Source organism: Phalacrocorax carbo, chromosome 1, assembly GCF_963921805.1.
Source record: "Phalacrocorax carbo chromosome 1, bPhaCar2.1, whole genome shotgun sequence".
NCBI lineage: Eukaryota > Metazoa > Chordata > Aves > Suliformes > Phalacrocoracidae > Phalacrocorax > Phalacrocorax carbo.
The window spans coordinates 216280703-216302866 of record NC_087513.1 but is presented as its reverse complement, the minus strand read 5'-3'; the positions used below and the strand labels follow the sequence as shown (position 1 = coordinate 216302866).

The window sequence follows — 22164 nt, the reverse complement described above, 5'->3', positions numbered from 1 at the left end:
CTTGGGGGGTTTCATGGGATGGCAGTCGTTGCTGGTGCATCTCGGTATGGCTTCTCCACGCTGAGTGGTGCCCATCCTGAAGAGCAGCTCAGCTTGCTCATGTGCCGGGTGGACCAGCTCTGCAGCTGTAAATCCTCCCCCTAACTTGGACTACTCTTCTCTTTGCCAGGGTACACTGCGGGGACTCCCTACAAGGTCCCACCGACCCAGAGTAACAACGCACCTCCTCCCTACTCGCCGTCTCCGAATCCGTACCAAACCGCTATGTACCCCATCAGAAGTGCCTATCCACAGCAGAACCTGTACACCCAGGTAGGTGTCTCGCCAGCTGCCGCGGCAGCTCACCGCCTCGCTCAACAGTGTGCAAATGCAGCCCGAGGGTCCTGCAGGGCTTCGTCCTTGGCTGTCAGGGCTGAGCCCCCATGTCCTGGTGGGATGGAGTGGCTCATGCTACGGCTTGGTGGGTCTCCAGGATACTCTCTCTGTCTCTCTCCTGTCTCCACTGTTGGATCCTCTGGATGAGACATGGTCTTGTGTGGTGGTTGATGTGCAGCGCAGTCAACATAGTGGCATCCCTGTGGCTTGGCCAGGTTGGGAATCAGCTCCCTTCCCCCAAAATCACACGCCTGACTTCCAGGGATCGCTGGCCCCAGGATGGTCCCTGCACCCACCTCTCCCCACCCTCCCCAGCTCTCAACGCTGCTCTTCCCCAGGGCCACAGATGAGTCTGGGTCACCACAAGGTCCACTTGCTGGTGGCCATTGGCATCTCACTTGACTTGCATCACCCTCCTGCCACCTCCCGTGGGAAAGCCCTTGTGTCACCTTCACCAGCACAAGCTACTTCAGGCCTGACCCAGATTCGTGTCTGCATGGAGGAGCTCCTCCCTGAGCACCTGGATGAGTTTCCAGTACCATCTCTGTTCCTGCATTGCCAGTGCCTCCAGCTATGTGCTGGGGCCAAGATCTTCCGCAGGGATGCAATTTAGGGCAGATGTCCTCCGAAAATCACCTTGATGCCCTTTCCCACTGAAGATCACGAGCTCCTCAGAGCAATCTGGTCCTACAGCTTCCCTGGCTTTTCCCCTCCTCTTTAATGTCAAATAACCAACTTCTCCAGCAGCTACAACCTCATGGAGTGGTTTCTCCATGCTTTGCTGAGGCCAGAGCATCTCCTGTTGCTGATTTTGTCCACTGCCACCTCTCCTTCCATTAAGTGAATGTAGCATAAGCCATTGAGATCCAAACCCATCCCTGCACACTGGTTCTTCTCTGATCCTGGCCACAGCAGGAGGATGGCATCTGCTCAGCTGTGCCCACCAGCAATGAGATGGAGCAGGGCTTGCAGATGCCATTTCCTCATCTCTGCTTCCCAGGGACCAGCAAAGAAGAGCTTCAATAGCCCAGAAGGGAACGACGTCAAGAAGGAGGTGCTTTGGTAGATCCTTTCAGCACATTGTGCTTGCAGCACTTACCACCTGAGATGTTCCTTCTTCGCAGCTGATTTCTCAGTCACCTTTTCTGCAGGGGCCTAATTTATCTTAGCACAGCCTTCTTGTTCCCCCAGGAAATGCCTTTCGGCATCTGCAATTTGTCCTATCAACCTTTGTAGCTCCTGAAAGAAAGAAGTAATTTAATAGTTCACCTGCACCTCCTTCTCCCCTTAATCCATTCCTTCAGAGGTCTCTAACGGCTTTCACTAACACATGATAAAATCTCCCTTCATTGTTTTAAACCCTCTAATCTTTCCGACCGTCCCTGGTTTGCAGGTACTGGCAGTGTCCCTACTTGTCCCAGGGACGGCAGTTCTCTCCTTCCCCTCCGCTCACGTTTCAGGCCCTTTGTTATTTTGGATGTGGTGCTTATTCTCTTGGCTCCTTTCTTTTATTTCCACCTGTCCTTTCCCGCTTGTTTCAAAACCCCACGGGTCTCAGCAGCCTGGATTTCCGAGCCCCTCTGCCTCCTGTTGGAAGCCCAAGAAGATGACAGGCTTCCCGGACCCAAGCAAGCACCTCGGGATCGGCCAGGAGTCATGGCTTCTCCTTTTCTTCCATCTCTTGTTCATTTTCTATGCCAGCAGCCAAAGTCTTTTGGGTCGAGGCCCCATTTCATCCTGCCAAACAGAGGCAGCACGGTTTGTCCCTGACGAGGTGACTCTCCGACCCATAATGCTGATCCCCCTCCCAGTCCTGTGCCTTCATCCATCCCGGGGACCGTCCCACATGTCCGCAGGTTCAGCTTCATCCTTGCTTGTCGAGGTCTCCAGGCACAGGACCTTGCTCATGGGAAGGACTAGCCCTTTGGCAGCTCTTTGTACCAGCAGCTACGCATGATGCCTGATGGTCTTAATAGTGCTCCTGCAACACATCTAGGGGGGCCAAGGGCTTGAGGTCTCGAATCATAGAATCGTTAAGGTTGGAAAAAGACCCGTAAGGTCATCGAGTCCAACTGCTAACAGTGAGCGACTGTCAGAGCAGAGCTGCTCTGGGCTTGCAGTAGGGGCTGGGTTTGGGAACCTCCTATGCCAGAAGGACGGGGTGTCATCCAGAGAGACCTGGACACGCTGGAGAGGGGGGCCTGGGAGAACCTCATGAGGTTCAACAAGGCCAAGTGCAGGGTCCTGCCCCTGGGCCGGGGCCACCCCGGTACCCACACAGGCTGGGGGATGGGGGATGGAGGGCAGCCCTGCCGAGAAGGGCTTGGGGGTGCTGGGGGTGAAAAGCTGGACACGAGCCGGCAACGTGCGCTCGCAGCCCAGACCCCCACCCGTGCCCGGGGCTGCATCCCCAGCAGCGCGGGCAGCAGGGCGAGGGAGGGGGTGCTGCTCCCCTGCCCCGCTCTGTGAGACCCCCCCGCAGCGCCGCCTCCAGCTCGGGGCTCCTCAGCACGGGACAGACACGGGGCTGTTGGAGCGGGGCCAGAGGGGGCACAGAAATGCTCCGAGGGCTGGAGCCCCTCTGCTGCGAGGCCGGGCTGGGAGAGCTGGGGTTGTTCAGCCTGGGGAAGAGAAGGCTGCGGGGAGACCTTATTGCGGCCTCCCAGGGCTTAAAGGGGGGCTGTAGGAAGGGTGGGGGCGACCTCTTTAGCAAGGCCTGCTGTGACAGGCCAAGGGGGGATGGTTTGAAACTAAAGGAGGGGAGATGCAGTCTAGATATAAGGAAGAAATGTTTTACGCTGAGGGTGGTGAGACACTGGCCCAGGTTGCCCCGAGAGGTGGTCGATGCCCCATCCCTGGACACATCCCAGGTGAGGCTGGACGGGGCTCTGAGCGACCTGATCGAGCTGAAGATGTCCCCGCTCACTGCAGGGGGTTGGAATAGATGGCCTCTGAAGGTCCCTTCCAACCCAAACCCTGCTATGATTCTATGCCTATCTGGTGCAGGGGGTAGGACCAGCCCTGAGCGCATCCCTGCTCACTCCATAGCAGGATCTACAGTCGCAGCTGATGTAACTCCTTGCTGACAGCACGGTCTGTGTTACCAGGCTCACACCCACTCGCCGCACACAGAGCTGGTGATTGTCTCTAAACAAAATACTGGCCTTCAAGTTACTGCTTTGGCTTGTGCATTCAATCAAATGACAAAGATGATGGTTATATTTTTTCCCTTCTCAAACAGGGAGCTTATTATACCCAGCCAGTGTACGCGGCACAGCCTCACGTTATCCATCACACCACCGTGGTTCAGCCCAACAGCATCCCATCGGCCATCTATCCGGCCCCGGTCGCTGCGCCCAGGACCAACGGTGTGGCCATGGGAATGGTCGCTGGGACCACCATGGCAATGTCAGCAGGTAAGAAGGAAAGTTTTATTGTGTTTTGAGCCACAGTTTCATCTCTCGGGTGGGATGTATCCAAACAACCCGTGCAAGAGACCTCCTGGGTGAAAAGCTCTCTGTGCATCCGACGTGCTGCCTGCAGCCTTGCAGGGTGCATCTGGCAAGCGGCTGCAGAAGCGCCTTGCACACGGCTAATTGCAGCTTCGTCTGCTGGTTACCGCTCCTTTGCAGGCAAAAATCAATCAGTTCGCTCGTGATACTGATCTAACTCAGTTTTTAGGTTAGCAGAGGAGACCTTTTGTTTGGCTGACCCTAGAGGGATGCGCTCTTGCATCCTTAAATACGTTAGTCTTTCCTCTGTTCCATAAGTAGGGGAATAACCAGGCTTGTCCATCTTCAAATTCTGTTGTATTTGTATCCTCAAGTTCTTTTTTTAGGATACTTAAGGTCTTGCTTTCACTGACAAAATGAACATTAACCTTGGTTTATGTATCCCAAATCCTCTGCATTTTACGTGCAGGATTGTTTCAAACCGCAATTAATGGCTAGCACACTAAGTAAGGATATGGGCTGGTTTTATTTTTCCCAAAGCCTGTATTTCTCTCGTTAACAGTTCTTAGGATTGTATATTGAATTATGCCAAGAAATGCATCATTCATCCTTTTGCATCTGCATTAGCTGTGAAACAGGACTCTGCTGTGGGACACAGTCCCTGTTGCAAGCAGAGATATTGCAGCCTGAGGACGACAAGAACCACTCCGAGAGATTTACTGTTGCTTATACTGAGAATCGGGTAGATGTAATTAATGCACATGGGATGTCTTAAAATTCAGTTAGCAGCATTTGTAGCGAGATCTCTAGAAACGGAGAAGTTGTTTTGAGCACCCAGTTACTCCCAGAACAGAGTAGTCCGGGGCTGTGTTCTCCCTCCCCATGTCTGCTGAAGGCACCGTGCAAATTCTAACCTAAAATCCTTCTGCTTATCAGCTGCAAGCTAAAAGAAAAGAGGCTGCACCGGGAAGCTCCCCTGCTTCATGGCTGGGAGAGGATTGTTCCTTCTGCTGCATCCCGAGGCTCTCAGCTCTGCGGGTTTAAATGAAGCCAAAGAGCTCCACTGCCCTCGGGAGATGAGTGGCAAAGCTCATCTTAATTTTCCCTGGAAGGTCTGGGGTTTTTTTTTTCTCATCTCCTTTCGCAACCCTGCTCCCTTACGCTTTGGTACTTAGATGTTTCAGATCGCTGCAGAGATCTGCTGTTGCAATTTAGCCCGGTGCCTTCAGCGGGTGGAAGATGTCAGCAGGTTAGTGGCTAGCTCTTCTGCTGGTCTTTAGGGACAAGGAAAATTGGAAAAAGATGAGTTAAGGGCTGAAAGTAGCATGGAAAATATGCTGGAGCTTCAGGTCGGCTTATTCTGTTCATGGTGTTGGCTGATACCAACCGCCTGAGTCAAATGCCTCCGATTCAGGTCTCACAGGCAGAATAATATTTGGGAGAACTGAAGCAGAAAACCAAAAGGCAGCTGATGCCATGCCTGCCCCTTGGACGCGGTCTGCGGCACCGAACCCTGGGGGCACCGCTCCCCTGATGGAGCTCTCCTCCTTGCTAAGTATTTCTCGGTGCCGTTGCAGGAACCTTGTTGACCACCCCACAACACACCGCCATCGGAGCACATCCAGTTTCCGTGCCAACGTACAGGGCTCAAGGAACCCCCACCTACAGCTACGTACCTCCACACTGGTAAACCCACTGGCCGATTCATGTGAGTGCTGCCTTTGCGGGTCTTGCTCTGCCCTTGCCAATTGAATAGCCACGGAGCGCTGCCGTCGCGCCTCTCCTTCCTACAAAGCTCATGAATCCCTTTGTCCGGGTGATGGTTTGACTCCAAAAGAGCCATTTAGCACTGCTCCCCGGCCGGGATAGCTGCATGGCTCGCTGTTCTGGGGCTACGGGGGGTGTGAGCAAAGCACGGCGTACCTTGACCTTACATCTTGCTGCTCGGTGCATGCGAGGCTTTACCAGTGACCTGAGCGGCATCAAGCCGCTCTGAGTGCAGTCGGGCGCTGTGAGGGTGGAAATTTTCATGCTTTAAGGTTTTGGATGCTCATCCAGTCCAACCCCCTGCCATGGGTAGGGACATCTTCAACTCGATCAGGTCGCTCAGAGCCCCGTCCAGCCTGACCTTGTGCTCTTCCAAAGGTGGGGCATCCACAGCTTCTCCGGCAACCTGTGCCAGTGCCTCACCACCTTCACAGTAAAGAATTTCTTCCTAATATCTATTCTAAATCTACCCTCTTTCAGTTTAAAGCTGTTACCCCTTGTCCTATCCCTACACGCCCGGATAAGGAGTCCCTTCCCAGCTTTCATATCACTTGAGTATGGGTTTTTTTTCCCCTGCTAAAACGTGCTGGGAGAGCATCCTGTTCATTAGCACCAGGGTTGCGCACAGCTGCCTGAAACCAGCTGCAGGATCCTATCATGCTCAGGATCCCAGAAATCCCAGCTGCTTGTTTAAACGCCCTCCGCACATTGCTGGAGCCCTTGGTCCATCACGCCCAATTAACAGGCGACGCAGCTGATGGGAACACATGATGCTGCACAGGGAGGCAGCGCAGATCTCATCCAGCCCAGGGGGGTTTCTGAAACCTCTCCTTGCTGCATACATTTACGCTGGGCTAATCCTGCCCGTGACAAATTGTTGTGCAATTAGCAGAGAGCATTCCATCTGCATATTTTTTAATCCTGTGCATTGGATACCATCGCTTTCTCAGCTCCCTGCCCAAGAAATCGCCGGCAGAGCAGCGCGAGGGGTGGTTAAATCCCGTGTGCATCAGCTATTCGTGCTGCACGGGGTGCAGAGGAGAGGAGACCAGCCCCGTCTGATCCTGCACCGCTTGCTTCTAACTGGATGTTTTTAATATGTTTGCTCTCTTCCAGATCCGGAGTCAAACATTGTATGCAACTACACAAGTCTTACATCGGTGCTGTGGCCGCTGTACTGCAGCACCGCGTCTGTTTGCAAGAACAAAAGGAAAAAAAAAAAAGTGCAAGGGTCACTTTATGCATTCTTTAGTGGTTTTTGTAAAAGCTGCTTTTTCTAATCTTCTGCCTCTTTTTTTTTTTTTTTTTCCTCTCCCCCTTCCTCCTCCCCAACCCACATAAATTGTGTAACACACATACTGACACTGAGCAATAGTAAAGTTCTCTCTTTGGTCCTATCATTTGAAAGCTCAGAATATTCACTTTTCCAGCATTGCCCAGCTGAGTGGTGCAAAGATCCCCCACTTCTTGTTCGTTTGGGTTCTTTTCGTTATTTTTCTGTTGTCGTTGTTGTTGACGAAAGCCTAGATTTTCTTTGGCTAGTAAGAGTGGTTGATGTTCAGGGTACTATGTGAAAAGCACAGCGCTGGTAGGCAGGCTTATTCCGATTTGGTTTGGGTATTTTTAGTTGAATAATATAAATTATTTAATCTTCCATAACATATTACAAGAAAATTGGTGTCTTCCAGATAGCTGTCGTGATAGATTATAAATGCATTATCTGCAGTGAAATTCTGAACTCATCCCTTCTTTTGTAGGAGTAAGAGAATATAAATATAATTAGCGACGTAACACACTTGTCTTAGGAAGTAGGAGGACTGGTCACCATCGGGTCTTTGGTCTGCTTTTTCCACCTGGGCAAACGGATCTTGCGTGATGGGAAGAGAGCAGCGGAGAGACGCGTGCCCCGATAGCGCCTTGCACCTCTTGGGAAAATGAGATGCTCCCCATCGGCCGCATCCCGGGGCTGTGCGAGGGAGAAGCTCCTCCCTTGCATGGCTACTCTTTGCAGGCAGAGGTGTGCGGGGCGGCTGGTGAAGGAAGCAAGGAGGTGTCCAAGGGTTGGTCTGAAGAGCTTCTCCAGATCCAGGGGTTGGTCTGAAGATCTTCTCAATGTCCGGGGGTTGGTCTGAAGAGCTTCTCCAAAGTCTGGTGGTGTGGGGAAAGAGGGCAACTGGTTGGTGGGGAAGAGACTTCAAGGCAGGACGAGGGGAAGGATGGGTGGCTTCACCTTGCACCCATGTTGTTGGCAGGGCTGAGACCAAACCGTGACACCTCCGTGACTATCAAGGTGCCCACCCCCCCCCCTTCTTTTGGTTACAGCTGGGCTCAGAGATCTCCAGGAGAAATGTTCATCCAAGCACAAATCCTGGCACCGTAGAGAAAGGCTGGAGAGGGGGAAGATGTCTGGCGGCTCTGCTTGGCGAGTGGGGAGAAGTGGGGGGAAGAGGAAGCAATAGCAATAAACATGTCGTCTTCCTCACGGGAAGGCACCTGAGAAAAGGAGAGAGCAAGGAAGGTGATCCACAGTTGACGTGGACTGAGCTGGGAGACAGCGGGCACGCAGAGGCTGTGGGCTTCGGGGTAATTTCTGGGGGTTTTGGTTTACCCAAGGGCGCAAGGACGTGAAGCCAACTGCGGCTGGTGACGTCCCACCTCGGGGTGTCCAAGTAGAGCAATAAGTTGTCTCAAGGGCAGCAGAGAGTTCGTATTTGCAGACAATGGTTGCGGCCAGTTTAATTTTGAATTCTTATCACTGAACCCAGCATAGAAACAAGGGTTTTCTTCTTTTTTTTTTTCCCTAAGACAAAAACATCGTTGGGTTTTGATTTTTCCCTCAAGCGTGCCAAAATAGTGACCCAGCAGTGTGTTTGCAACTCTTGCACTCCAAGGTTGCCACAACAGACCCAATCCAGAGCCTTTAAAGAGGTCAGGGTAGGAGATGTGGGTGGGGAGCCCTCCCGGCACTGCCTGGCATGGGTTTCTGACCCTTGCGTGGTGTTGAGTCAGTGCCAGATGGCTCTGTTGGTTGCTCTGCTTTGGTCATGCCTGGATCATATCTTCAGATGGAGGTGAGGGCAGTGGAGACCAACACCGGAGGGTCACCTTGACCAGGACATGCTGGTGTAGAGGTCAGACTGGATGGTCTTTCAGAAGACCAAGGGGACTGGTTGTTGGCACTGGGGCAAGACCTCGTTGCTCTTGGTGTTGTCTCCCAGCTTGGCTTCTGCTGCCGTTGGGAGGAGCTACTGGAACTCCTTCCCATAAGCGTGGTCCAAAAGGGGAGAAGCAAGCTTAGGGACCCAAGAGACTTCTCCTACTGCTGGTTGGTCCCAGGTGGTTTGTCAGGCTGGCTGTTGGCACCAGCGCTTCTGTATGGGGGTCATTTGGTTGGTTCTGCTGGTTTTAAAGGCAGTCTAGCAAAGCTCTTGTTGACCTTCCCAACCGCAAGGGGTACAAAGTGGGTGAAGACTGGACACCAGTGCCGAGGCGTGAGGAAGGATTTCTCCCCTGTAGTACTTTGGGCTGCACTTTGGATTTGTATAAAAGGAAAAAGATGGAAAAAAAAAGGAGTAAATAATCAGAGGGTTGCCCTGTTGAGCTCGGTGAAGCCAAGGGTTAGTGTGTAAAGAGCAATGGGACGTTTGGACATTGCAGTACTACATCATCCTTCCGCTGTTTGTAGCAGGCCGCAGTTGAACCTGGGCCAACCCCCCCTGCTCACACCCCCCCCCCAGTAGATCACAGGAACTGAAGAGCTCTCAAATACCCTTTTCTGCTCTCACTGTTGGCTTCATCTATGTATTAGGCGCTGTCTATCAGCGTTGGAACTCATAGGGCGGAGTAAGCTCTATCTATACTCTGTAGAGTGGTACCGGCACTATGACTTGCAGGGTCCAACAAGCTTTCTTATCACAGCTCGGGAGGACCTTTCCCAGCAGACACCATCCTACCACTGGCCTAGACACTCGTCACCCATAACTGCTTTAGGAACAAATGCTAAAATTTTGGCCCATGGCTGGGAAGATGTTAGGGTTTCTCCTGAAAGGAAAGAGAACACTAAAGGTGGGGTGGAAAGCACCAGGAGCTCAGCGTGGAGGGTTACCCAGTCTTACTGCTAATGAGATCTGACAGGGCTGTTTAGTTTTAGTTCCTTTCCTTGGGTCAATAGCAGATCTGATGCTCCTCATGCCGTTATGCTGAGGCAGAAATACTCATTAACTCAACCAGGGCGTGAAGAGGTGAAATATTTGCCCTCGGTTGGGCAAGAGGCTTTGGTGAGCACATTTGGCAACTAGTGTTGGGTTTAGGCTTGGACCACTGGATGGCTCCAGGGCCACCACAGCGCTCTGGGGCCACCACATGGCTCCAGGCTTGAGTAGCTCCTTCCCAAGGTAGCTTCATGGGGCCGTGGTGGGGATGTGGGGCTTGATGCCTCCTGGCTCATGCCAGCGGTGACCTGCAGCCCTGTCCCCTTCCCCGTGGAGGGATGTGGTTTTTCAGATAGATGGAAGGATGAGAGGAAAGCCCGTGATCCCAAGGCCTTTCCTTAGCCAAGTCATGGCTTAAGTGAAGGTCCTGGCGAGGTGGCAGCCCAGTGGGGGACTCCCTTGCGGGGGGGATGCTGATGGGAGCCACCAGCTTTCAAATTTTTCACTCCAGCAAAGCTTTGCTGGAAAAGCATTTATCAGCAGAGAAGGCTCACACCGGCTGTTAGTGGAGAAGAGCAGAAGGGGTTAAACCATCCTTAGCGGGCAGCAAAGTGTCTGGGAGATTAAAATTCCAGCTGAAGAGGAAGGAAAATAACTCTCGACCCGCTGTTATGACCATTAACCCATCCCTGCCGTTATCTTTGCTTTAAAACACGAGCTGTAATGCAAGATTTTGGGGGGGGGGGGGAAGGTGTGTTAATAGTGGTGGTGGCCCCCAACCCGAGCGAGCCCCTTGGAGCCTGTACCCATCACGCCTCCAAGTGGCTGAACCCTCCGGGCGAGGATTTGCTCCTCTATTTTATGAATAATAATCCCCCAGTCCAGCTTTTTTGCAGTTTCAAGATGTAATTACCATGAAGTGTTATTTAAAGGGTTTGGTTTGGGTTTTTGTGGTGGTTTTTTTTTTAAATGATGGATGTTTCAGGGTATCAGGTTTTCCCCCAGCTGCCAGCACCCCGCTGAACACGGTCCTTCCCGGAGAGACTCCCCCTCCGCATCCTGGCGGCTGCATCCCTGCGGAGGCTTTGGGATGATGCGGTCCCCAGCCGGAGGGTGTGAAATTGGGTCTTGCTTTTTTAGAGGAAGGAAAAAAAAAAAAAAGCCTATATTTGGGAGTTTATTTTCAATAGGAAAAACCCAACCAGCCGACAGTAGCAATAATTGCCGCTGCATACTCATAAATCCAGGTTTTGCAGGTTTTTTTGTTTTTAATTGTCAGTATTTTCAGGCCCTCTGAGCATCCCTCGTCCCCAAAACATGGTGACCCTCTGCCCATCTTCCCTTTGCTTTGCTGCAGCTGCCGGGCTGTTGGCAGCATCAGGCTCGGGATATTTTTCTCTGCTGTATACTGGCTTTCTCGTAGGAAAATAAAGCCTGTTAAGGCGCTTGGGAGGGAGAAGAGCTTGAAAAAGGTGGGTTTCCCCCCAGTGTGTGGCACTCGCAGATTTACTGGTAATGGGGTAAAATAACCTATTACAGGGAGGTTTGCAAAGCAGGAATAGCAACTGTGTGGTTTAATGGCAGCAATTCCCCGTTCAAGACGCTCAGTCGTGCTGTTTGTAGGGAAAAAAACCCTGCTGCAACGCGGCCACCTGCAGCATCGCTGCATCCTCCTGCGAGGCCTGGAGCTGGGGGAGCTGGGTTCTTCCCGGGGCGAAGGGGGTTCAGGATCAGGGCGCTGGATGGGGAGCGAGTCGCAGGGTCGGCGGCCACTGGGAAGCAGAGCAAGGAAGGGAGAAACAAGGTAGCGGGGTGCAGGATTGCACCCCACCCCTCCTGTTCCCGTAGTGTCGAGCAAACCCGTGCCACGCTCCTACCCCCTCTTTCTATGTAATTAATTTTTTAATTCATTTCGACTGCCAGGCCAGCTCCTTTTTTAAATACTATTGGACCTCTTAAGCAAAAATAAATACAAAGAAAAAAAAAAAAAAAAGAAAAAAAATTAAAACCAAGAGTAACCATGTCTTCCAAGTCTAAGTCTCAAAGGTGTGTAGGGAACATGGCCTTGAACTGATGCCCTGGAAAGCCCCACAGCCTCCGTTTGTCCATCTGAAGTGTACATTTGGGGGTGGGTTTTGTTTCTTTTTCTGTTTGTTTTCTGTTCTGGTTTTGGTTCTGAAGATCAGGTTGTGATCTCCCTGACAGATTTCAGCCAAGAGTTTGTAACTGTACGATATTTACTGTAAGATGTAGAACATTCGATAACTATTAAAATGTTTCCAAAAAAAAAAAAAATAAATAAAAGAGCCCGAGAGGGTTTGGTGGTTGGTTTTTTTTTTGGTGCGGTGATGTGGTGGCGAAGTGACCGGGACCAGCCATAAACCCATTTCTAGGTGGGTGGTGGAGCTCGATGGGCTCCAACCCAACGTTGGGTGGGTTGTCCCACTGACCCCGACATGGCCAAGCCAACATGAGCCTATAGAACCAGCTCCTGTTGAAAGCGGAGCGTGTGATCGTCATGGTGAGCAGAGCACCACCACCACCACGTTCTCCTGGGCTGACTGAGACTTTGGTTAGCAGAGATGTAGATGCGGGAGACCAGCTTTGGCCAGAGCAACCCATGCCCCAGCTGGGTTGTTGGCAAGGTGGGATTTGTCCCATGATCCAGAGGCTGTCATTAGCCTGTGATGTTGAGTGCTGGCACCTGGTGACGGAGAGAAATTAGGAGCTCATGACATTCCTGGAGAGGCTTCAGTTGAACAGACCCAGAAAGTGACCGTGAAATGGCATCCTGGGCCCATGATGTCCTCCATTGCATGGTGCTGCCAATGGAGCTGTGTGCCGGTGCCACGGCTCCCAGAGATGCTTGCCATCAGGCCACCACACCATGGCCACCACCAGCAGTGCCACGGCTCCTGGAGATGCTCTCCATAGGCCACCACCACCGGTGGAGTAGCTCCCAGAGATGATCTCCAGGCCACCACGTCATGGCCACCACCAGCGGTGGAGTGGCTCCCAGAGATGCTCTCCATAGGCCACCACGTCATGGCCACCACCACTGGTGGAGTGGCTCCCAGAGATGATCTCCATCAGGCCACCAGGCTGTGGCCACCACCAAATCTTGGCAATGGGGAACTCCTCACCAGCTGGGCAAGACGTTGGGTTTGCCGTGCTGCCGGTGGACACCTTGGTGGCAGGAGCAGAAGCCAAGCTGCCACCTCCAGCATTTCACGGCTCCAAGCGGGTCTGGCTTTCACACGGTACCCAACATCCTCCGTCCCCACCATGGGGTCTTTGTGGGTGTCACCGTCCCGCCAAGGCAGGCCCCAGGCCAGGTGCCAGCTGTAGAGGACAAGGGACAGACCACGTCTCCAGGTGAGGCTGGATTGGGCCCTTTGCACCACCCAAGGTGGCAGGAGCCGCTCCCCATCACCCCCTGGGCCAACGTGGTGGCTGTCGCTCCCCAGGGACATCCCGTGGTGGAGGGGACAACTCCTCCCGCTAAGGGCAGCCACCCGGGTTGTCCCCACGCCCCCAGGTGTCCCCACCCACAGGAGCTGGTCCAGGCCCCCCATGAGGGTGCTGAGGCCCTGCAGGATCTGGCCATGGGCTCAGTAGGGTCAAGGTGTCCCCAAATAGCTGGGGACAGCCCAGAGTGACGGGAGCCGGCGGGGACGCGCTGTGCGGGGCAGCCCGAGGGTGCTGGGGGGGGCGGGGGGCTGCAGTGAGCGCTGACCATCGCTGTCACGAGCTGGGCGGGCTCAGCTGGGCAGAGGTGAAGGCAGGCTGTAATCAGCCTCGGCGCAGGGTGCAGCGCGTGGTGGTGGGCACCCGTGGGTGCTGCACGCCGCTCTGCCTGCAGGGTGTGTGGGAGGGAAGGGGGTGCCTGGGGTGCACACGCATGTCTGTGCACCCTTACAGAGCTCCGTGTGCAAGCGTGGGTGCTTGCGTGCATGCGTGGCTGCGTGCGGGGGGTGTGTACGAGGTGCATGTGCACGCAGGCGCGTTTGCACGCTCCCATGCACGTTTGCACGCGCAGCAGTGCGTGAACAGGCGCCGTGCACACACTTAAAGGGCTCCATGTGAGTGTCTGCGTGCGTGTAGGACCGCAAGCACCTGTGTAGGTACATATGTGTACATGCACATGCGTGCGGAGGTGGGTTTGCACGTGCATTTATGCACGTGTTCGTCCGTGCATGTGTGCGTGTGCATGTGCAGCGGCGTGTGAACGTGTGCACGTTGCTTTGTGTGTGCGTGTGTATGCACGCTTACAAAGCTCCATCTGCAAGCGTGTGTCTGCCTGTGACTAAACATGTCCATATGTGCACGCGTGTGCAGAGGTGTGCCTGCGTGTGCACGTTTACCCACGCACATGGTTGCACGTGCAGCGGTGTGTGAACAGGTGTTGTGCACACCTCTGTGTGTGTATGCACACTTAGAGCTCCACGTGCATGTCTGCGCGCGTGTAGGCGTGCATACGTGTGTGTGCACAGACATCCGTGTATGCACACAAGGGCGGGTTTGCACGTGATCCTCCATGCTTTTGTGCGTGTAGCTGTGTGAACGGGTGCGTGCGTGCACGCCTGTATGTACACACGTGCGTCTGCACGCTTGCAGAGCTCCATGTGCAAGCATGGGTGTTTGCATGTGTGCATGGCTGCGTACATGTGCGTGCGTGCACACAGGTGCATGCATTTATGTGTGTGTGCAGAGGCGGGTTTGCACGTGCATTTATGCACAGGTTCATCCGTGTGTATATGTGTGTGTGTGCACATCTATGTGTGTGCACACGCATGTGTGCATGCCTGCACATACACGTTTCCATGCACAGCGCTCGTGGCTGCCAGCGTGGCCACGTGCAGCAGCGCCTGTTGCGGGGAGGGGGGGGGTGTATGTGCGTGTGTGGGGGCACGTGCGCCCGTGCAGCTGCCCACGAGTCACGCAGCAGCAGCCCCCCGGCCGTGTCACCCCGTGCCAGGCCCTGCCACAAGCCCGCAGCACCCCGCGGCACGGGACACCCCCTCCGTCCTGCCTCGGGGTCCCCTCTGGGTGTCCCAAGTGTATGCACGGCTATGGGGGGGTGGGTGTAGGTGCATGCACGTATAAGGGCACACACACTCTTATGCATAGCCTTTTGCATATAGGGGTGTATGACCGTATATGTAAGCGCATGCAAATGTATAGGGGCATTTGCATACATGCTTTTAGCATGCTATAGGGGTCTATATAGGTGGAACCGTATGCAAGCGTGCAGATACAGAGGGGAGGGGGGTATATTAAAGCACTGGCTGCTGCAGAACACCCCAGGGGCCACCAGCACCGTGCCTGTGCACCAGCACCCACCCCTGCACCCACATCAGCGTCCACTCCACAACCTGCTACAGCACCTTAAATGCAGGGGGTGGGAGGAAAGGGAGGGACTCACCAACCCCCTTTGAGCTCAATTTGTAAAGTATTTTTTAAGCCTCCTGGCTGCTGGAAGAGGCTTGAGGGTGAGGGGCTGCTCTAGCCTCCCAAACCACCAGGTACCCTCATTAGGTTTCAGAGTTAATGCTCTATCCTCCAGCCTCCTGAAGCCCCATTTTATCCCCAGGAAGGGCCCACACCCTAGGGGCTCCCCAGCACCCTCCCTTTGCACCCCCTCACCTCAGGGGTGCCATCGGTGCTTTTCAACCACGGAGGACACATCCCGCTACCGGCGGGGAGGGGACCGTGAGGGGGTTCGCCCTGCACCTCGCTCCTCATCTCAGGGATCCGGGACACACGGAACCTGTTGCGGAGGGCATCGCATCAGCCTGTCCCCACCCTGGGGAGAGGGGGGCGCACCGAGGTTGGGGGGGGGGGCAGGGGGTGGTTGTCCCCACTTACCTGCCCACAGAGAGGATGGTCACCTCGCCGGGGCGAGCCCCGGGTTTGGGGACCTCGGGCCACTTCTTCTGGCTGCAGCGGGCGCACGGGGCCAGACCCTGCACCGTGTGGAGGTGCTGCTGGTGCCGGCAGGCGGGGGGAAACTGAGGCAGGAGGTGCAGCCTGGGAAGGGGGGGGGATGCCATCAGCATGGGGTTGGTCCCACCACCAGGGGATCCTCGTTGCAGCTTTGGGTGGGGGGGTCTTACTTATTCAGGGGGGTGCAGCCTGGTGGCATCAGCTGTTGGCTGCGATGCTCCTTCAGCAGCTCCTCCAACGCCGCGGCGTTTTCTATGGGTGGGGGGAGAGCATGGAGTGGGGGTGTCACGGGGGTCCGGCCCATGTCACCCCCCCAGGGACCCCCCCTGACCTTTCTTCTCAGTGATCAACCGCACCAGCACCCCGATGGTGTCCTCGTTGGTGTCCTCCAGGTGGTAGACAGAGCTGGGACCTGGAGGCAGAAGTTGGGGGGGGGGGGGGTGGGGGTTGGAATCAGTGATGGGGGATACCCCCCTCCAAAGGGCAAGCAGGAGGCCCAGGAACAAGGACCAGAAGCCACAGGGATGGGCTGAGCGAGGTGGGATGGACGTGGGATGGATGTGGGGTGACCGAAAGGGGCTCACGGCACAAGTGGGGGTCACCGGTGCCACCAGGCTGGGGGTCCTTGCTGGCGGTGCAGTGGTAGCCCCTCTTCTTCAGCATGTTGCAGACCAGGATGCCCAACAACCCCATGGTGCAGAAGACGGGGACGATGGTCAACACGGCCGCCTGCGCCGCCGCCGCCGCCTCCTCCTCTTCCTCACCCATCAAAGTCACCCGCGTCCTGTTGGTCTCCGCTGGCCGGCCCAGTGTTTCGGGGCTGCGGGCTCGCCGCCGGCCTGGGGGGAGGCACCGGATCAGCCCCGGAGAGGGGTTTGGTTGGGATTAAATCCCATTTTCCCAGGAGCCCTGCTGCAGGGTTGGCCCCCAGGGAAGCAGAAACCACTCGTGTCACAAGTGGAGGCGTCCTCAGCTGTCACATCCTGGCAGGACATCACCCCCCCCGCCCCATCCCGAGGGGGGATACATCCTGCGGCATCCCCGGGTGGACGTTGGCACAAAAAGCTCCGGCTCTTCGGGCACCCACAAAACCAGGGTGACACATCCAGCCTGAGCACCCACCTGGGCACCACGGGGTGCTGCGGGGAACGGCGGCGCAGGGCAGGCACGGGCCCTGGGGGTCCCTCTCCCCTTCAGGGCTGTAAAACCTGCGGGGCAGGAGGAGAGGGTCAGGATACGGCCCACGAGCAGCACCGGGGCTGGGGGTTTGCAGCATCCCTCCCCCGGGTGGGCTCACCCCGGCAGGCAGGCTCCGCAGCGGCTGTCGGTCACCGCCGTCCCCGGTGCCACCAGGCTCCTGTGCCTGGCCTGGCAGCGGGTGTGAGCGGAGCAGGGTACGACCCCCGGCGAGAAGGTGCCGGGGGGACAAGCTCGGCACATCCCCAGCGGCCCCTGCGCCGAGCCACACTCCTGCGTGGAGGGAAAGGGGGGTGAGCGATGGCCGGATCCTGCACCCTCCCTCGGGGGCGGATGTGCCGTGGGTGGGCACGGCTTACCCCGGCAGGCTCCTCTCCGGGCGGGCATCCCGGCGTCCCGCGCTCCCGGGGAGCACAGCTCCCATCCCCCGTGCTGGGTCTGCTCAGCACCTGCGGGAGAAGCAGAGAGTGGTGCTCAGCACCGGCTGCTCCGGCTCTCCCGCTGCTCCGAGGCCTGTGCCGGTGGTGATGCAGCTCCAGTACAAGCGGTTCAGCAGAGGCGGACCCACCACAAGCAACACGATGGGTGCAAATCTGCTGCATGCACCGCGGCGGATGCAAACCCATCACCAGCAACACGATGGATGCAAAACCATCGCGTGCTCCGTGGCAGATGCCATCCTGTCGCACGCGATGCAATGGCTACAAACCCGTCGCATGCACCGCAGCAGATGCAAACCCATCACAAGCAACGCGATGGATGCGGCCAATGCAAACCCATCACCAGTAACACGATGGCTGCAAACACACTGCATGCGCAGTGGTGGATGCCAACATGTCACGAGTGATGCAATGGGTGCAATCCCATTGCATGCACGACGGCCAATGCAAACCCATCATCAGCGACGTGATGGATGCAAACTCACTGCAGGCACCACAACAGATGCAAACCCATCATGTGCACTGCAGCGGATGCAATCCCATCACCAGCAACATGATGGTTGCAAACCCATTGCGTGCACCGTGACGGATGCAAACCCGTCACCGGTGACATGGTAGATGCAAACCCATTGCGTGCACCGTGACGGATGCGAACTCAGCACCAGCATCGCCGTGGATGCAGACTCGCTGCGTGCACTGGGGCAGATGCCAGCCTGTCGCAAGCAGTGCGATGGGTGCAATCCCATTGCATGCACCACGGCCGGTGCAAACCCATTGCAACCCCCGCCCTGGCCAAGCCACCCCAAGGCCCTGGTCCCTGGGGTACCCACATCCCCAAAGCATCTCCCAGACGTGGGACATGGGGCAAGACAGTGGCCCTGGGGGGAGCAGCGAGGGAGGAGCCGCACTCCCCATCAGCCCCTGCCCTGGAAGAAGCTTTGACAGAGGAGAGAAAAAGAACAGGAAGAATTTTTGGGGAAAACCCCTCACTCTCGACCCAAATTAAGCGTCTCCCCAGGGCTGAGCTGCTGCAAGTTTCTGTGTGAGAAACCTTTTTGGGTGCCCGATTATGGCTACGGGGCGGTGATGCTGGGATGGGTTTGAGCATCAGACGAGCCGAAAGCAGAGATGCAGAGGGATGGGGTGGGATGGACGAGGCCGTACTCACCCCCAGGACGGTGATGAGCCACCAGTGCATCCCACTCCTCTTCTTCGCAAGGGGAGACCTGCCCGAGGGGGAGCACCAGGGTCACCACCCGGGAAAAATCCCGGTGGAGAAGGGATTTAGGGGCCCTATTCCCCGCGTGGGGATGCTCCAAAGCATCTGCCTAAATAACCCTGCAGCAGTGGTCCTCCATCATCGCCCCCAAAAGTTTTATTCGAGGTTTTATGGGATGCCTGGCACCACCCCCTTCCCTTGCAGATCCCAACTCCATCCCGAACTGGAGAGGGCCCAACCCTGCAGCGGAGTCAGGGCCAACCGTGCAAGGAGGGGGGGAAGGAGCAGATGATGCTAAACACCATTGAATAAAGGTTTGTCCTGTTCTGAAGGAAATCCATACACACCTGCCACAAGAAAATGAAGTCACTAAAAAAATAAATATATTTAAATTACAAAAAAAAAAAAAGAGAAACAAAAGGTGTTTCCCCACAGGCTCATCCCCCCTCTTTGGGGTCAGCAACTAATTGTTGAAATTAAAATAAATGCTGACAGCGCAGGGGAAGGGAAGAAAAAATAAGTAATAACCCAAACCCGGATCCAGCCTCTGCTGCCCTCATGGGAATTCCCCCGGTCGTCACGGTCCTGTGAGAGCCACGCCGGAGCTTCGTTACAGCCTTTGCCTAACGAGTTTCTCCTAATTAGTGACTGGTATCATCGGTCTGAGATGCAGCTAATTAAACTCGGGAGGGGAGATGCTGGGGGGCGAGCGGGGCAGAGCCAGGTAATTACAGGACATGGACTGAGACGTGATGGCACGGCCCAGAATGAACATCCTTGGGGCTCCAGTTCCTCCCAGTAGCTCCCAGTTAGGGAACACCCCATCAGGGTGCCAGCATGAAGCCAACCAGCCCTTCTCCCCCTCCTGGGGAGCTGCACCCCCAAACGAAGAGCTACCAAGCCCCGTCCGTGCCAAGCTGGGACCCCACAATTATTGGGGGGGGGGGGGGGGGGGGGTGTCTGAGCCAGCCCCTGCCATCGCCCCCGCCAGCCTGAGCCCCACCACACACCACCTCCCCACTAAGGCTGTCCCAGGGCGATGGCACCCTGCAGGGACACCTCCCGAATCCCCTCGGGACTTGGGATGTGCCCCCCAATCACAAGGGGAGGGTGAAACTGGTGCAAGCCCTCTACCCTGTAAGCCAGCACTAACAAAACTCAAGTTTAAGCCTAACGTGAAGCATGTTAAACCTTCAGGGCAGTGATATTTAAGCCTTTAATAGCAGCACCTTAGGGACTCCTAGAGATGTTTGGGGCACTGCTTTGCCGGGGAAGGAGCCACGATAGCCTTGGAAGGGGACGGATGGGACCCACCACAGCCAGGGGACCACGAGCCGTGGCCGAGCGATGCCACGGGCCGGCACAGCCCACGCATGCCGGGTTACCGGCACATCCCGGCTCACCAGTTCAAGACAAACTGATTTAGACCCCACCAAGAAAGCAGCTGGCTCCAGGTAAAGCAAATCTAAGGCCAGACTTAATCCAAGGGTTAAGGACATCCCTTAGATGACCAAGCTCTGCCATGGGGACGTAGGAGGTACGAGGACTCGGGGGTCCTGGCTGTCAGGGAAGCTTTGCACGGCCACCCCAGCACTCAGCACCCATTTCTGGGGGCAGCTCGGGGACAGCCCAGGTGGGGATGGGGGATGCAGCACAAACCCGCAGGCAGTGATGGCGGGATGCCCAGCTGCCCCAGCACGGTGGAGAGAAGCCCTGAAGCTCCCGGGTAAAACCAAAACCACCATCGTCCCCCCCTCAAGAATCAGAGGAAACCAAAAAATAACCCCACCAGTGCCAGAGCTGGCTGCTTTTTGGGGACCTCCCGACCTCCACCAGCCCCGTACCCAACTTGGCCGATGCATTGATGCAAACGGAACAGGGAAGGCGACTTGCTTTCGGTGCCCCCCAAATCCCACCAGCCTTTTATTCCCAGCCCCCCCTTAATACAGCCCCTAACCAAAGGCTGCCCGCCGGGACTCCAGCGAGGGCCTCCCCTCCCAGCGCAGGGACGGGGTTTCGCCGATGGCTCCTGCAGATAAACAGGAAAAAAAAGGAGCAACTGTTCAGAAACACTTTGGGAAGCGGCTGTCAGAGGCGGCGTGGGACAAGGGGGGGGATTGTCCGGCAGACAGAGCAAAACTTAGCATTATCGCATCTCCCCGGGCCCCGTCAGAGCTGTGGGAACAACCAAACCGTCGCAAAAATCCGATATTAAAGTCAAACGATGCCAGAGGCACCGCTGTCATGCTCCAGCCCCGTTTTGGGGGGCAGCCCCTCACCGCAGCATCCCGGCTGATGCAGGTATTTGGGCTGGGAGCCCTGTGATTTTCCAGCTCCCCCTCCAAAAACAAAAACCAAACAACCCAACACAGTTCCAAGCTCTTTTTCCAGGCACGTGCTGCTGACTTTTCCCTAACCTACTTTTCCCCCTCTCCACCCTTTATTTTAACCTACATTCGCTCTGCAGCAGCCGGAGCCAGCACCGGGGTCTCCAACCGCTGCACCCCACTTCCAGCAGCACCAAGGTGAAGCTCCCCCCATGCCCTGCTTAGGGGTCAGATCAAGGCAATAAACCACCTCACCACCCTTTTTCATTGCGAATAGGGTCGAGCACCCCAAAAAGCACCAGCTCCCCCCTTTCCTTTCACAGCCCAAAGCTTCAGCAACCCCAAACCCAGACCCCCCCGCCCCCCAGGAGGGAAGAACCCTTTAAAGGTAGGGAACCCGCGCCCCCCCAGCTCGGAGCAGGGCCCCTCCCCGGGCAGAGGTGGGGGGACCCAGCCAGAAAACCCACCCACCCCCCCTTACCTGCTCCCCTCGGGACCGCCCCACCGAGCGCTGCGACTCCTTATGAATGAACCCGCCGCGCGCTGCTCCCGCGCGCCACGCCCCTTTTCCTTTACGTCAGAGGGCGGGGCTCCACCCCTCCTCTCGCGCCGCGCTTCGCCCCGCCCCTCGAGGGGCAGCGCCACCTGGCGGGGTCTCTGTGGGGGGGGGATTTGGGGGTGCTGGGCTTTTGGGGGGAAAAATGAGGAAAAGAATAACATGGCGGTGGGTTTTTACCTACCGAACTGGAGCGATTTGTTTTTTAAAAAAATAAGGATTTTTTGCCCCATATCGTCTTGCAGGGGGGTGATCGGGGGGGCACCCATGGGTGCTGCACCCCGCTTTCCTCCCAGCCCTATAGCGCACCCCACTTTGGCCACGTCCCCATCCCCAGGGGATGGTTTTCCCACGCTGGGGACACCCCCGTTGCGCCCCGCTCCCTCCATACGCCCCCCCCCAGTGCTCCCCAGGGGCCGGCGGGGTGATGTGTGCCCCAGGCCGGTGTCCCCCGTTCCGGCTGTTTGTCCGTCCATCACCCCTGGGGGACACCCGGGGAATGGGGTCACATCCCGACGCTGCGTAGCACAAGGGAGGGACACCCCCACCCCGCACCCCCCCGACCTCCCTCTCGGGTTATCCAGGTGGGAATAACCACACCCCAGTAGTGGGAAGGGTTTCTTCCTCCCACCGGGGTCTTCATCACAGGTGGCACCACTGGGTGAAGCCCCCGGTGACACTGATGGGTGGTGGGTGCTCCCCACGGCTGCGCCCGTCCCCGCCACCCCCCAAGG

General features: G+C 56.2%; 2 protein-coding genes across 9 annotated transcripts in view; one reads left to right on the top strand and one right to left on the bottom strand.

The window, feature by feature from the left end:
- Positions 1-12062, top strand: part of FAM168A (family with sequence similarity 168 member A) — a 228197-nt gene extending 216135 nt beyond the window's left edge. For all 8 annotated transcript variants that reach the window (XM_064441557.1, XM_064441556.1, XM_064441558.1 and 5 more), the window contains 4 exons: positions 170-312; positions 3617-3791; positions 5405-5535; positions 6711-12062. In XM_064441557.1, coding sequence (XP_064297627.1) covers positions 170-312; positions 3617-3791; positions 5405-5517 — 431 coding nt within the window. In that variant the 3' untranslated portion in view covers positions 5518-5535; positions 6711-12062. The remainder of the gene's footprint in view (positions 1-169; positions 313-3616; positions 3792-5404; positions 5536-6710) is intronic.
- RELT (RELT TNF receptor) lies at positions 10420-21819 on the bottom strand. The gene is made up of 13 exons (XM_064450391.1): positions 21745-21819; positions 21356-21531; positions 20505-20576; positions 18497-18554; positions 17248-17337; positions 16989-17161; positions 16814-16899; positions 16294-16530; positions 16023-16103; positions 15862-15943; positions 15614-15775; positions 15392-15515; positions 10420-13087 (listed from the first exon to the last, which is right to left on the bottom strand). Exons 1-13 carry the CDS (start codon positions 21817-21819, stop codon positions 13049-13051), a joined length of 1455 nt encoding a protein of 484 aa, XP_064306461.1. The 3' UTR covers positions 10420-13048.
- Between the last annotated feature and the right edge of the window lie 345 nt (positions 21820-22164).

Bases quoted from the DNA above. Each gene is read 5' to 3' on its own strand.
- RELT (XM_064450391.1), bottom strand. From the start codon at position 21,819: ATGGAGGGAGCGGGGCGCAACGGGGGTGTCCCCAGCGTGGGAAAACCA. The intron at 16,900-16,988 runs GTGAGCCCACCC...CCTGCCCCGCAG, and splicing joins TGCGGAGCCTGCCTGCCGGG to GTTTTACAGCCCTGAAGGGG. The intron at 16,104-16,293 runs GTGACCCCCACT...TTCTGCCTCCAG, and splicing joins CCCCCAGCCTGGTGGCACCG to GTCCCAGCTCTGTCTACCAC.